Source organism: Myxocyprinus asiaticus, chromosome 41 (genome assembly GCF_019703515.2).
Source record: "Myxocyprinus asiaticus isolate MX2 ecotype Aquarium Trade chromosome 41, UBuf_Myxa_2, whole genome shotgun sequence".
NCBI classification, from domain to species: domain Eukaryota; kingdom Metazoa; phylum Chordata; class Actinopteri; order Cypriniformes; family Catostomidae; genus Myxocyprinus; species Myxocyprinus asiaticus.
In genome coordinates, this window is record NC_059384.1 from 5,392,421 (window position 1) to 5,407,345 (window position 14,925).

The 14,925-nt window shown below is 37.1% G+C and overlaps 1 protein-coding gene across 2 annotated transcripts in view; it reads left to right on the top strand.

The window, feature by feature from the left end:
• LOC127431567 (guanine nucleotide-binding protein G(olf) subunit alpha) overlaps positions 1-14,583 on the top strand; it is a 38,592-nt gene extending 24,009 nt beyond the window's left edge. For both annotated transcript variants that reach the window (XM_051682035.1, XM_051682036.1), the window contains exons 6-12: positions 5,193-5,247; positions 5,797-5,870; positions 6,085-6,143; positions 6,381-6,501; positions 6,699-6,829; positions 12,829-12,896; positions 13,336-14,583. In XM_051682035.1, the coding sequence (XP_051537995.1) occupies positions 5,193-5,247; positions 5,797-5,870; positions 6,085-6,143; positions 6,381-6,501; positions 6,699-6,829; positions 12,829-12,896; positions 13,336-13,482 (655 nt within the window). In that variant the 3' untranslated portion in view covers positions 13,483-14,583. The remainder of the gene's footprint in view (positions 1-5,192; positions 5,248-5,796; positions 5,871-6,084; positions 6,144-6,380; positions 6,502-6,698; positions 6,830-12,828; positions 12,897-13,335) is intronic.
• Positions 14,584-14,925: the final 342 nt, after the last annotated feature.

Here is a 14,925-nt window from a genome sequence, read left to right on the forward strand (position 1 = left end):
CCAGTCCATAAACATTAAAATAGCCTAGACATTGTTTCAAAAGTATATCAGCAAGACATTAACATGATACATGGTAATATGATTTTAGTGTGATAAAATAACATACTAACCTCATCTCTTAAGTTATATCCAATATTCCAACTTTGTTATGACGACGTAGTGCTGATAAACTCTGTAATCCCGCTTGGCAATTTTATCACACTAAAAGCATGTTAACGTGTGATGTTTTCATCTTGTAGCTATACATTTGAAACGCTGTGTATTTTAACGTTTATGGACTGGTACCATCAACTTCCATTGTATGTGCCTTAATGTAAGCATTTTTTTTTTGCTTTTCTTTTCCAAATAAATGAAAGACAAGTTCATTCTTTGATGTTACGAAAAAAACAAGGGTTTGTTTTGTTGAAATGCCTGTTTTTGTATTGGTCATAGAGTCCGCTTGTATACCACGGTATATTTTGATCTACAGAACATAAAGCAACCTGTGGAATTTGTGTGAATTGTTTTCATTTGACCTTTATGTCAAAACTGCTCGTATGTAAAACATTTTGTACGTGCAAAACAGCACAAGACGAAGGTGGGGACTCAGCATGTACATCTTGTCATTACACATACTGTGCATGTTGTTGTTGGCTGAAAGACACCCTGTTCCTTGTGTGTTTTAATCGCATACTCTGTTCTTCTACACATAAACACACATCTCACCCACTGTCCAATGCAGATAAAGAGGCCTTCTTATAGTCATAAAGATATATGGTTCTGTTGTTTTAGAGCAACAGTTTAAAGAGATCTCACAATAAGAAAACGATACTGAGAGAGATGAGCTATGTTAATAGGAGTGTTGCCGACAGAGCTGTGGTTACTTTGCGAGTACAGATCACAGGGAGGAAATCTTCACAACTCAATGAGGTTTACAATAGCAGAGCAAACAATGCGCCCTCTGGAGGTCAACATTGGAAATACAAGTGCAAGTTTAAACAGTGAATCAAACTCCATGCATTTAACCAAGAACAAGGGTATATACAGTAGGGTCCAAAAGTCCGAGACCACATTGAAAGTCTGTGATTAAAAATCTATTCATTTCACCACCATGCCCACACATAATCAAGCCAACTGTAAAATGAGCACATGAGGTGACATCACTTCCTCTGAAGCCATTGACCAAAACTTTTATACTCTGAAACATTCAGAAAGCCAGAAGTTTGCGATGAGCAATTTTTAATTTTTACATTTAAAAAAAGTAATTTTTATATAATGTTTTGTTTGTTAAATGAAATGGCTGTTGATTTAAGTTCTGAAATGCTATTAAGAGAAAATATATATATTTTTTTAAGAAAAAGCGTTAACACTACAGTAAGCTTATGTTTGTTAATGTAACGGTAGCCAGCTGGTAGGTAGCTGTGCAGTATGTAAACATCACTCCCCTGGTCTCAAGAGGCGCACTAGCGACTGATGCTAGAAGCTGTAGCCTTTAGCTTCCTCGTTAGCACACCCGCCTCCCATGCCGTTGTCCCTGGTTCGAATCCCACTCAAAGCGGGTCGAGTAGGACTGGTTACATTAACGTAACAATTTGTTAACTAAAAATAAACAGTAATTTTACAGACTTTTTAATCTTGTTTCATGTTAATTACAATGTATACTAATTCATTTTTTAATTTATAAGTTGGTAATGTTTAATTAATGAGTCACAAACTAACAATGAAAATTGTATTATTTAAATGTAACGTTAACTAAGATTAATAAATGCTGTAAAATATAGGTCTGGATATTGATACAGATTTCCCAATTCGATTCCATTTCACAAGCTCTGGATTCCATGTGATTTTGATTTGATATCTATTCATTTGGGTATATTTCAATTATAATGTCCCTTTTGCTTACATATGAAAGAAATTATCTCCCAGCTAATGCTGTGAATTATACAGGGAACCTTCTAACTAGGTACTTTACGAAAACATATATTTTTTTAAATTAGTTTTTCATAATTTTGGTCACATTTTGACTTTTTAAAAATGAATAAATCCATGTATTCAATCAATAAATAAGATATTATTTCATATATTATTTTTTTGTTACATGTTTATTGTTTAATTGCACAATTTTTATTATTTACAAGTATTTACATTGATTTGTTGAACACGTGCTAAAACCGGTACTGTCTCTTTAACAAAACCAGAATTTTGGTAAAGAGCGTCTGTAAATAATCGCATATTAATGAGAGACGACTCAAATGGATATATCTCATCCGTGCTATGCCTGATTAGAATTACGTTTTTATTTTTTTGTTGTTTTTGATCATCAACTGACTGTTAAGAACAGAAAGGTATTAAAAAAGACATTATTCAATGACAAATGGGTCGCGTGGATCTCTTCTTTGGACATACACGGAACAACTTTTACTCCACATGCAGTGAAAGGATCTTGCTGCTGTATACTCCACTACTATACTACACAATTACTGTTGAGTGAAATGTAAACGTTTTACCAGCCAGTTGCCAATAATACAGTTGAAGTCAGAAGTTTACATACACTTAGGTTGAAGTCATTCAAGTCATTCATATCAGCAAACTATAGTTTTGGACATCTACTTTGTGCATGACATGAGTCATTTTTCCAACAATTGCTTACAGACAGATTGTTCCACTTTTAATTGACTATATCACAGTTTCAGTGGGTCAGAAATTTACATATATTAAGTTAACTGTGCCTTTAAGCAGCTTAGAAACTTCCTGAAAATTATGTCAAGCCTTTACAAAATTAGCCAATTAGCTTCTGATAGGTTAATTGGCTCATTTGAGTCAATTGGAAGTGTACCTGTGGATGTATTTTAAGGCCTACCTTCAAACTCAGTGCCTCTTTGCTTGACATCATGGGGAAATCAAAGAAGAAAGACCCCAGAAAAAAAATTGTGGACCTCCACAAGTCTGGTTCATCCTTGGGAGCAATTTCCAAATGCCTGAAGGTACCACGTTCATCTGTACAAACAATAGTACGCAAGTATAAACACAATGGTACCACGCAGCTATCATACCGCTCAGGAAGAAGACGCATTCTGTCTCCTAGAGATGAGCGTAGTTTGGTGCGAAAAGTGCAAATCAATCCCAGAACAACAGCAAAGACCTTGTGAAGATGCTGGTGGAAACGGGTAGACAAGTATCTATATCCACAGTAAAACGATTCCTACATCGACATAACCCGAAAGGCTGCACAGCAAGGAAGAAACCACTGCTCCAAAACCGCCATAAAAAAGCCAGACTACAGTTTGCATGTGCACATGGGGTCAAAGATCTTACTTTATGGAGAAATGTCCTCTGGTCTGATGAAAATAATATTGAACTCTTTGGCCAAAATGACCATCATTATGTTTGAAGGAAAAAGGGTGAGGCTTGCAAGCCGAAGAACACCACCCCAACTGTGAAGCATGGGGGTGGCAGCATCATGTTGTGGGGGTGCTTTGCTGCATGAGGGACTGGTGCGCTTCACAAAATAGATGGCATCATGAGGAAGGAAATTTATGTGGATATATTGAAGTAATATCTTAAGACATCAGCTGGGAAGTTAAAGCTCAGTCGCAAATGGGTCTTCCAAATGGACAATGAGCCAAGCATACCTCCAAAGTTGTGGCAAATGGCTTAAGGACAACAAAGTCAAGGTATTGGAGTGGCCATCACAAAGACCTGACCTCAATCCGATAGGAAAATTTGTGGGCAGAACTGAAAAAGCGTGTGCGAGCAAAGAGGTCTACAAACCTGACTCAGTTACACCAGTTCTGTCTGGAGGAATGGGCCAAAATTCCAGAAACTTATTGTGAGAAGCTTGTGGAAGGCTACCCAAAACGTTTGACCCAAGTTAAACAATTTAAAGGCAATGCTACCAAATACTAACAAAGTGTATGTAAACTTCTGACCCACTGGGAATGTGATGAAAGAAATAAAAGCTGAAATAAATCATTCTCTCTACTATTCTGACATTTCACATTCTTAAAATAAAGTAGTGATCCTAACTCACCTATTGTGAAATTGTTAAAAACAGAGTTTAAATGTATTTGGCTAAGGTGTATGTAAACTTCTGACTTCAACTGTATACATTTTAGTCACATAGCGCAAAATTTGGTTGAAAATGTTAATGGGCATGATTTCCTCTCATTGTGGTAAAGGGTTGCACATAGAGTAAAAGATCGATCTTGGGATTTAAGAATTGAGATGGAGATCGTTCAAATGAAGATCGCGATTCATCGGAAAATCTGTATTTTTACCCACCCCTAGAAAAAATATTGTTCATTGTTAGTTCATGATAACTAATGCATTAACTATTGTTAACAAATATAAACTTATTGTAAAGTGTTACCGAAAAGCTTGCAAGAAGTCCAATATTTATCAAAACGCAACATTTTGGTCATGTGACCTTCATCAGGCATTATTTATTGTTCTGTTGTATTTATTATAAATGCATAAATACCAAAAACTAACTGTGAGTTTTAATTTATGATCGAAACAAATATTTATCAAGTCACAATCAAGTCTTTTATACGTTAAAATAAAATGTTCTTCTAAAGTTATAGCTTCTGCACACAAACTCATTTCCCTCTATCTCTTTATCTTTTTTTTTGGCAATGTCGTTACAGATTGTCTTGTCACAAGCTTGTGGGATGAGACTATATTTGTCTCTGTGAGTGCTGATAGCACATGATGGTCACAGAGTGTTGGAGTAGTTCTGCCTTTCTGCATGAAAGTGAGGACAAAGAGATGGGCTTGTTATCTAACATACTTGAGCTGCATACTTGTACTAGGGATGTTTTCAGGGGTTCAGCTCTCATTCAGGTCCATTGAGTAGATAAGGTCCTCTGTATATTTGCTGTATATATCTGACACAGCAACAGGTATAATCTTGTGGAGTGGAGTTTCTTTAATACATTTTGCCACTTTTATATTGTCGGAGATAATCAAAGTAGTTGTTATTGACGATTAACTGGTCTGGCCAGTTACTATTTGATAGTGTTACTAACACCAAATTTGTTTTGCATGTAATTATGCTACTTTTACTGTACTCTCACATAATGGATTATGCTCAATATTGAGAGATTACATAGTGCAAGATATGAATGCATTAGCTTGGTGTTTTTTTTATTTTGATTAATTAATGAAAAAAGTACACGTGTAAATTTGACATTTCTCTGTATTTGTCTTTACAGTTTTCTTGACCGGATCGATGCCGTAAGACAAAGTGACTATACTCCAACAGATCAGGTAACACAACCAAAGTTTTTTCCAATATACAACGAGTTCACATGCACGTTCTTACACCCATTATGCTTAATAAGCCGTCAACGTGTGTGGTCATATAAACGCATTAAACAGCGTTCCTTTATCGGTGTCATAAACGGTGTAAGAATAAACTGATTGACATGGGTAGATTTATGCCCATTATGCCAATTTCGCACCTGTAGCTGCATTCTTACCAGCTTATCAAATGTGGGCATGTGTTGTACGCATGCCTCTTCTCGGTTTGACGTCAAAAGCAGAGAATAACACGGTTATGTAAACACAGATTCCTTGCTTTGTCGGATTTTTAATTAAGCTGATTTTTGGGAGTAATGTAAACGTGCGTACTCAGTGTTAATCTAGATAGGACACTAGATGAAACCCTGTCCCTGTCTTCATTTTACCTCATCTTTACCTTAATTTACCTTCATTGTACCTCATGTTATGAGGTAAATTTTACAATGGGCAAATTTCCTCCAAAAACAAAAAAGCTTGTTTTTCCCCCCTTACACACATCTATCTTTTCTCTTTCAGGATTTGCTTCGCTGCAGAGTGTTAACATCAGGGATTTTTGAAACACGATTTCAAGTAGACAAAGTCAACTTTCAGTGAGTCCATTTACTATTGAATAGCTATTGGGAAAGTTTTATTTGCGATTGTACATTGGATCTCTTTAAAAATGTAAATGACCACAATTTTCTTCTTGTTATTATCTTATCATTATAAACTTTAGTGCTGTTGTGTTTAGCAGCGTCATGTCTCCAAATGTCCACTAGAGAGAGACATCCTCCAAACTCATTTATGTCTTTCTGTTTTTTGCAGTATGTTTGATGTGGGAGGTCAGAGAGATGAAAGGAGAAAATGGATTCAGTGTTTTAATGGTATATTCATTTGCATTTGAGTGTGTACATTGCGAGAGTGGACATGCATGTTAAACATGCATTTAACAATTTTATTTTACCTTAAATACCTAAGTATTTGGAAAATATATTTTGTTTTATGGACTTCAAGTACTTTTAAATGTATTAGTTTACTTAAAATGTAAAGCTTTTAAAAAATACAGGGACACATTTATGTTCAGCACGTGTTTGGTGCTGATTTTCTCTCATTCTCTGCAGACGTCACAGCGATCATCTTTGTGGTAGCGAGCAGCAGCTACAACATGGTCATAAGGGAAGACAACAACACAAACAGACTACGGGAAGCACTTGATCTTTTTCGCAGTATCTGGAACAACAGGTGACGCATTCTCTTAATTCATTCTCTTCATCATAGTAGGTATACACAGATGCTTCTTGGAAACTGTCCATATCTACTCACAGTGTTCAACACCAGTATTTTCAAATGTGTTTTTATTATTTGCAACATGCTTTTAGTGAAAGTACAAGCTTTATTGACCCTTATTTCTGTCTAATTTGTTCTCTGATTGACTACAGATGGTTACGGACGATTTCTGTCATATTGTTCCTCAACAAACAGGACATGCTGGCAGAGAAAGTTTTAGCTGGGAAATCCAAAATTGAAGATTATTTCCCTGAATATGCTCGCTACACCATACCAGACAAAGGTAGAGGGTTCTCACACTGAATAGTTCACCCAAAAAATGAAAATACTTTACAGCCAGAAATTTCAGTCATTTTTTGGTAAAAATCTTGATGGCTGTTGTGCATTCACAAGCATGTTTATGCGAAAAACTGTGTTTCAACCCTCTACGTACACGTTGGAGAAAGAATGGCCATTGGCTAGTAAATTTTTGTTTTTACTTGCCAGACTTTTAACGACATGTAAGCGTAATGAAATTGAAAACTGAAAAAGATATTAAGCTAACCAGGAAGGGGGTATCTTCACATATGTTAATGCAATATAGTATGCGAGATTGTGAATTTTATTTTATATTTTGCTTTTTATCAATTTAATCGCAAATTAGCTTCTTAAAAATCTACAAATTTCACATTTTACATAAATTTATATGATGTCATGAAATTGCAATTTTAATAATGATACAAACTGCTGTCACTGTTTGAAATTTCATACATACATACACATTTAAACAAGATATTCACAAGGTTGAAACCAAATAATGAAAATGGAATTACATGTATAATAATTATGTAATAATTATATATATATATATATATATATATATATATATATATATATATATATATATATATACACATACACACAGTGCATCCGGAAAGTATTCACAGCGCTTCACTTTTTCCACATTTTATGTTACAGCCTTATTCCAAAATGGATTAAATTCATAATTTTCCTCAAAATTCTACAAACAATACCCCATAATGGCAACGTGAAAGAAGTTTGTTTGAAATCTTTGTAAATTTATAAAAAATAAAAAACGAAAAAAATCACATACATAAGTATTCACAGCCTTTGCCATGACACTCAAAATTGAGCTCAGGTGCATCCTGTTTCCACTGATCATCCTTGAGATGTTTCTACAACTTGATTGGAGTCCACCTGTGGTAAATTCAGTTGATTGGACATGATTTGGAAAGGCACACACCTGTCTATATAAGGTCCCACAGTCAACAGTGCATGTCAGAGCACAAACCAAGCCATGAAGTCCAACGAATTGTCTGTAGACCTCCGAGACAGGATTGTATCGAGGCACAGATCTGGGGAAGGGTACAGAAAAATTTCTGCAGCATTGAAGGTCCTAATGAGCACAGTGGCTTCCATCATCCGTAAATGGAAGAAGTTTGGAACCACCAGGACTCTTTCTAGAGCTGACCGCCTGGCCAAACTGAGCGATCGGGGGAGAAGGGCCTTAGTCAGGGAGGTGACCAAGAACCCGATGGTCACTCTGACAGAGCTCCAGCATTTCTCTGTGGAGAGAGGAGAACCTTCCAGAAGAACAACCATCTCTGCAGCACTCCACCAATCAGGCCTGTATGGTAGAGTGGCCAGACGGAAGCCACTCCTCAGTAAAAGGCACATGACAGCCCGCCTGGAGTTTGCCAAAAGGGACCTGAAGGACTCTCAGACCATGAGAAACAAAGATTGAACTCTTTGGCCTGAATGGCAAGCGTCATGTCTGGAGGAAACCAGGCACCGCTCATCACCTGGCCAATACCATCCCTACAGTGAAGCATGGTGGTGGCAGCATCATGCTGTGGGGATGTTTTTCAGCGGCAGGAACTGGGAGACTAGTCAGGATCGAGGGAAAGATGAATGCAGCAATGTACAGAGACATCCTTGATGAAAACCTGCTCCAGAGCGCTCTGGACCTCAGACTGGGGCAAAGGGTCATCTTCCAACAGGACATCGACCCTAAGCACACAGCTAAGATAACAAAGGAGTGGCTCCGGGACAACTCTGTGAATGTCCTTGAGTGGCCCAGCCAGAGCCCAGACTTGAACCCGATTGAACATCTCTGGAGAGATCTGAAAATTGCTGTGCACCGACGCTCCCCATCCAACCTGATGGAGCTTGAGAGGTCCTGCAAAGAAGAATGGGAGAAAGTGCCCAAAAATAGGTGTGCCAAGCTTGTAGCATCATACTCAAAAAGACTTGAGGCTGTATTTGGTACCAAAGGTGCTTCAATAAAGTATTGAGCAAAGGCTGTGAATACTTATGTACATGTGATTTTTTTTTTTTTTTTTAATTTTTTTTTTTTTTAATTTTGAGGAAAATAATGAATTTAATCCATTTTGGAATAAGGCTGTAACATAACAAAATGTGGAAAAAGTGAAGCGCTGTGAATACTTTCCGGATGCACTGTGTGTGTATATATATATATATATATATATATATATATATATATATATATATATATATATATATATATATATATATATATATTTTATTATTATTATTTTTTTTTCCCTTTTCTCCCAATATGGAATGCCCAATTCCCAATGTGCTTTTAAGTCCTCGTGGTCGCTTAGTGATTCGCCTCAGTCCGGGTGGCAGAGGACGAATCCCAGTTGCCTCTGCATCTGAGAACATCAACCTGTGCATCTTATCACGTGGCTTGTTGAGCGCGTTGTGCATGGAGACATAGCGCGTGTGGAGGCTTCACGCCATCCACCGCGGAAATCACACTCAACTCACCATGCGCACCACTGAGAATGAACCACATTATAGCGACCACGAGGAGTTTATCCCATGTGACTCTACCCTCCCTAGCTATTGGGCCAATTTGGTTGCTTAGGAGACCTGGCTGGAGTCACTCAGCACACCCTGGGATTCGATCTAGCGAGCTAGCGAATTCCAGGGGTGGTAGCCAGCATCTTTTACCACTGAGCTACCCAGGCCCCTTAATAATTATATTTAAAAAAATGATGTACTATACCAAAACTACTATGCAATTGTTTCTTTTTTTTAACAAACCCCTGCATAGATGCTGCAAGAGCCTATTTGTTAAATTCTGTCATATTTACAGTGTTTTTTAAGTAAAAATATTTCATAATGTCTGATTGTCCTTTTACATATTAATAATTTACACATTTATTACACTTACAACATTACTCATGTTTGTTTATATGCACTTGTATGATTTACATTAAGTTTACATTGATATGAACAAGCACTAAATTGGTACCGTCTCTTTAAGAGAAAAAGTTTACGGGAGCTTCCACTAGCAAGTGTTTACGGTTGAATGAGCACAGCACACATTAATAAGAGAGAACTTAAACAGTTGTTTTTACCTCATCTTTGCAATTTGTGATTAAAATCAATATTTCTTTTTTTACTTTTTGATCAACAACTGACTGTAAACAACAGAAAGGATATTAGAGACATTAAATTATCTAATCTTTGGACACACAATACACAGAAAGACCCAAAACGAAACTTTTACTTGCATAACGTTTTATTGACTTGCTTCTACAAATATTTATTGTACAAGTTCTCAAATTCAAATCTACAAGCGCTTGAGTTTTGCATCACTTTTACGTTCTAATAGACATCCAACAGGCACGTTACACTGGTCTGTAGCCATGCTGTAAAACAGAGAATGTTGTGTAAACAGTCCATGGAAAGGTTTAACCAATATTGGAGTTGACGTGGTTAAATAAAATGTAAATGTACTAACTATGGCGTATCATGGCTGCATGATCACTCTCTCACTTGCAGCCAAATAAGGTAAATGTCCTACAGAGTGTGCACTCATGAGACACAGCAAGCATGCAGTAAGACCTTATTCAGTAAAAGGATCTCGGTGCTTAGCCACTACACAGCTCAATTACTGGTGAGTGAAATCTGAATATTTACTATTTTAAGTCGTATAGGGCGAAATTTAGTCGCAAATGCGAGTGATTTACTTGCAACTCAGAGGGCTGTGTTTAGCGCTAAAAGTTCTCGAGTGAACATATATGCAACTGTGAACGAGTTTCTCTTATGCGCTTGTAAATGCACAACAGACGTCAAGATTTTCACTAAAAAAACGACTGAAATTTCAGGTTGTTTATCACCAAAATCCATCACATGCCTTCAGAAGACATGGAATACAATGCACAAGCCGCATGGACTACTTTTGACACTTTTTATGTCCTTTATAATCTTTAAAGTGAGTCTCTTATCAACTGCCCTTGTATTGTAAAGACAGATGGGGATATACAGTTGAAGTCAGAAGTTTACATACACCTTAGCCAAATATATTTAAACTCAGTTTTTCACAATTCCTGACATTTAATCGTAGAAAACATTTCCTGTCTTAGGTCAGTTAGGATCACTACTTTATTTTAAGAATGTGAAATGTCAGAATAATAGTGGAGAGAATGATTTATTTCAGCTTTTATTTCTTTCATCACATTCCCAGTGGGTCAGATGTTTACATACACTTTGTTAGTATTTGGTAGCATTGCCTTTAAATTGTTTAACTTGGGTCAAACGTTTTGGGTAGCCTTCCACAAGCTTCTCACAATAAGTTGCTGGAATTTTGGCCCATTCCTCCAGACAGAACTGGTGTAACTGAGTCAGGTTTGTAGGCCTCCTTGCTCGCACACGCTTTTTCAGTTCTGCCCACAAATTTCCTATCGGATTGAGGTCAGGTCTTTGTGATGGCCACTCCAATACCTTGACTTTGTTGTGCTTAAGCCATTTTGCCACAACTTTGGAGGTATGCTTGGCTCATTGTCCATTTGGAAGACCCATTTGCGACCGAGCTTTAACTTCCCGGCTGATGTCTTAAGATTTTGCTTCAATATATCCACATCATTTTCCGTCCTCATGATGCCATCTATTTTGTGAAGTGCACCAGTCCCTCCTGCAGCAAAGCACCCCCACAACATGATGCTGCCACCCCCATGCTTCACGGTTGGGATGGTGTTCTTTGGCTTGCAAGCCTCACCCTTTTTCCTCCAAACATAACGATGGTAATTATGGCCAAACAGTTTAATTTTTGTTTCATCAGACCAGAGGACATTTCTCCAAAAAGTAAGATCTTTGTCCACATGTGCACTTTTGTACTGTAGTCTGGCTTTCGTATGGTGGTTTTAGAGCAGTGGCTTCTTCTTTGCTGAGCAGCCTCTCAGGTTATGTTGATATAGGACTCGTTTTACTGTGGATATAGATACTTGTCTACCTGTTTCCTCCAGCATCTTCACAAGGTCCTTTGCTGTTGTTCTGGGATTGATTTGCACTTTACACACCAAACTACGTTCATCTCTAGGAGACAGATTGTGTCTTCTTCCCAAGCGGTATGATGGCTGGGTGGTCCCATGGTGTTTATACTTGCGTACTATTGTTTGTACAGATGAATGTGTTACCTTCAGATGTTTGGAAATTGCTCCCAAGAATAAACCAGACTTGTGGAGGTCCACCGTTGTTTTTTTCTGAGGTCTTGGCTGATTTGTATTTTTTTATTTCCCCATGGTGTCAAGCAAAGAGGCAATGAGTTTGAAGGTAGGCCTTAAAATACATCCACTGGTACACCTCCAATTCAGTACACCTCCTGTCAGAAGCTAATTGTCTAAAGGCATGACATCATTTTCTGGAATTTTCCAAGCTGCTTAAAGGCACAGTTAACTTAGTGAATGTAAACTTCTGACCCACTGGAATTGTGATATAGTCAATTAAAAGTGAAACAATCTGTCTGTAAACAATTGTTAGAAAAATTACTCATGTCATGCACAAAGTAGATGTCCTAAACGACTTTTCAAAACTGTAGTTTGCTAATATTAAATCTGTGGAGTGGTTAAAAAATTAGTTGTAATGACTTCAACGTGAGTGTATGTAAACTTCTGACTTCAACTGTACATACAAAAATTAATTTAAAAAAAATTATCCTTTTGTGTTCTGCATAAAAATAGTAAGTCATGCGGGTTTTGAACAACATTTGGTGAGTAAATTTATGAAAGATATTTAATTTTTGGGTGAACTATTCCTTTAAGATTGCAGACTGCTCAAGATTGTTTGTTCAGTTTTGAGTTTTTGTCAATCTTGTGATTGCAACAGGACACATTTTACCCTATAATTCTCAAATACTAAAATGCTAAAGCTTTAGCTGATAACGGCAGATCAAGCTTGCATTAATATTTGTAAGTAACACTTTTGATGGTAGATCAACACTGTCTGTATTTATCAATATTTATATTTCAGTAACTCCAGAACCCGGAGAAGACCCCAAAGTGACAAGAGCCAAGTTTTTCATTCGTGACGAGTTTCTGGTAGGTTTTTTTTTTTTTTTCTTCATTTTGTACTTTCGGCCACAGTCATTGTAAAAAAGGGAATTTTAACTGCTATATCCAGGCACTGAAATTGATAAAATATAAAAAAAATTAATACCAAAGTAATGCAAATGTCTATAGTGAGTATCACATTTTCTAGTTATGCTCAGCTATAAAATATTATTATATTATCAGCTAGAAATCACTTTATGTGAGTGAAAATATCTTTAAATGATGACAAAATCATTAAAAAGCCATGCAAATTCATTTACATGTTATAAGATAAAGAATAAATATGTCTATTATTCACTATACAAATATAAAAATGTATACATAGCAACTATTACAGACTGCAAAAGAGTTATTGAATATAGTGAAATGCTAGTGAAATGTTTATTTATGTTTAATTCAAATTAACTTTTTGCCTCTCTTTTTACAGAGGATCAGTACAGAAAACGGAGATGGCCGTCACTACTGTTACCCCCATTTTACATGTGCAGTAGACACAGAAAACATCCGGCGGGTCTTCAACGACTGTCGAGACATCATCCAGAGAATGCACCTGCGGCAGTATGAACTCTTGTGATCTCACCCTGACTCGCCCGGGACCCTTGTGCTCTTTATAAACCTGTCGTCAAACTCCCCCTGCCCAGCCCACACCCAAAACGAGGCCAAAACCGCAGACGAAGAATACTACTGATGTATGGAAGACCACCCTTCTCTCTTTTAGTTATTATTTTTGTTATATCATTATTTAGGGCAGTTGGGTGGATGAGGAGAAGTGTCACTGGGTTTTTTCCCCATGTTTTTATTTTATTCATTGTTTTTCGATTACCTTTATTTTTGCCATTCCATGAAGCCTCTGGCTACCTCCTTATTTCTTATTAAAATTATTAAGTATATAGTCGTGCATATACGTGCTGGTGCCTGCCAGTTTATGAAGATTGCATCAGTTGTGACCTCCAGGAGCCCTAGTCTTGCACCCAAACCTTGACCTTCTGACCTTTAGGGCTCTCTGCTGCTTTCTGTGTCTGAACACTGAAGAGCGCCCACGGACAGAAGCGGGGAGGGTTGGTGGGGGGCGGGGCTTGTCGGACACTGGGAAAAGGAGAACAAGACAACGACGTGAAGTAATGCACTTTTTCATCAGGTTTTGATTGACGTTTTTGCTTTCTGAAGATGGACACAATGTAGCATCACAACATGAATTTCTGTCCCACTTAAGGATGCAGATCCTCTTCAATGCATAAGGAGGTGGAGCCTTCATAATGAGGTGGCAGGGCTCTTGGAACATTATTAGAGTCGCAGTCTGACCACATAAAGACAAAAGTCCTTCTTAACTGTCCACACACTTGTCTATCAAGACCCCATTTCTTATTTTAGTTTCTTAACTTGTACAGACTGTGCAAGGGTTTTGTTTTTCTGTACAGACTATAAAATGTTATATTATTTTGTACAACTTTATCGAAAGAGAGTAAAAAATCTACTTGTAGATCTTTGTGCCTTGATTATGGCTGTACCTGTAAATGAAGCTGAGACATGTTTTTGACTGCGCTGTACAGCTTGATGTCACCCCTGTCGGCAGAATGGACTGTGGATGGGGACTTACTCTGTAGAGTTTCGTTTCTTTTTCGTTCCTTTATTCGTATGTTTATCTGCTTTGTTTATATAAAAAGAGAAAAAGTTATTTGGTAAATTTTTTAAATAAATCTAGGAACGAAAATCCTAAAGATCTGTATAAATTATGCAAATTAACCCCCCTTACCTGCGGTTATGATCAGACAAAACAGCACCATGCCTTTCTTTTTTTTTTTTTTCTTTTTTCGTTCAGTTTTTATTCTCAGCTTTAAAAAACAAAAATTGAAAGTGTCCAAAATCACAACCTGGCGTTGTTTTCAAAGAAACTGTTTTGGATATGAAGTAAGCCTGCGAATATATACACGTTTGTGTCTGAGTGCGTGCGCATACATGTACAGGTGACAAACAACACTGAGCCACAGATGCATGACATTTGTATGTGTTGTGTGAG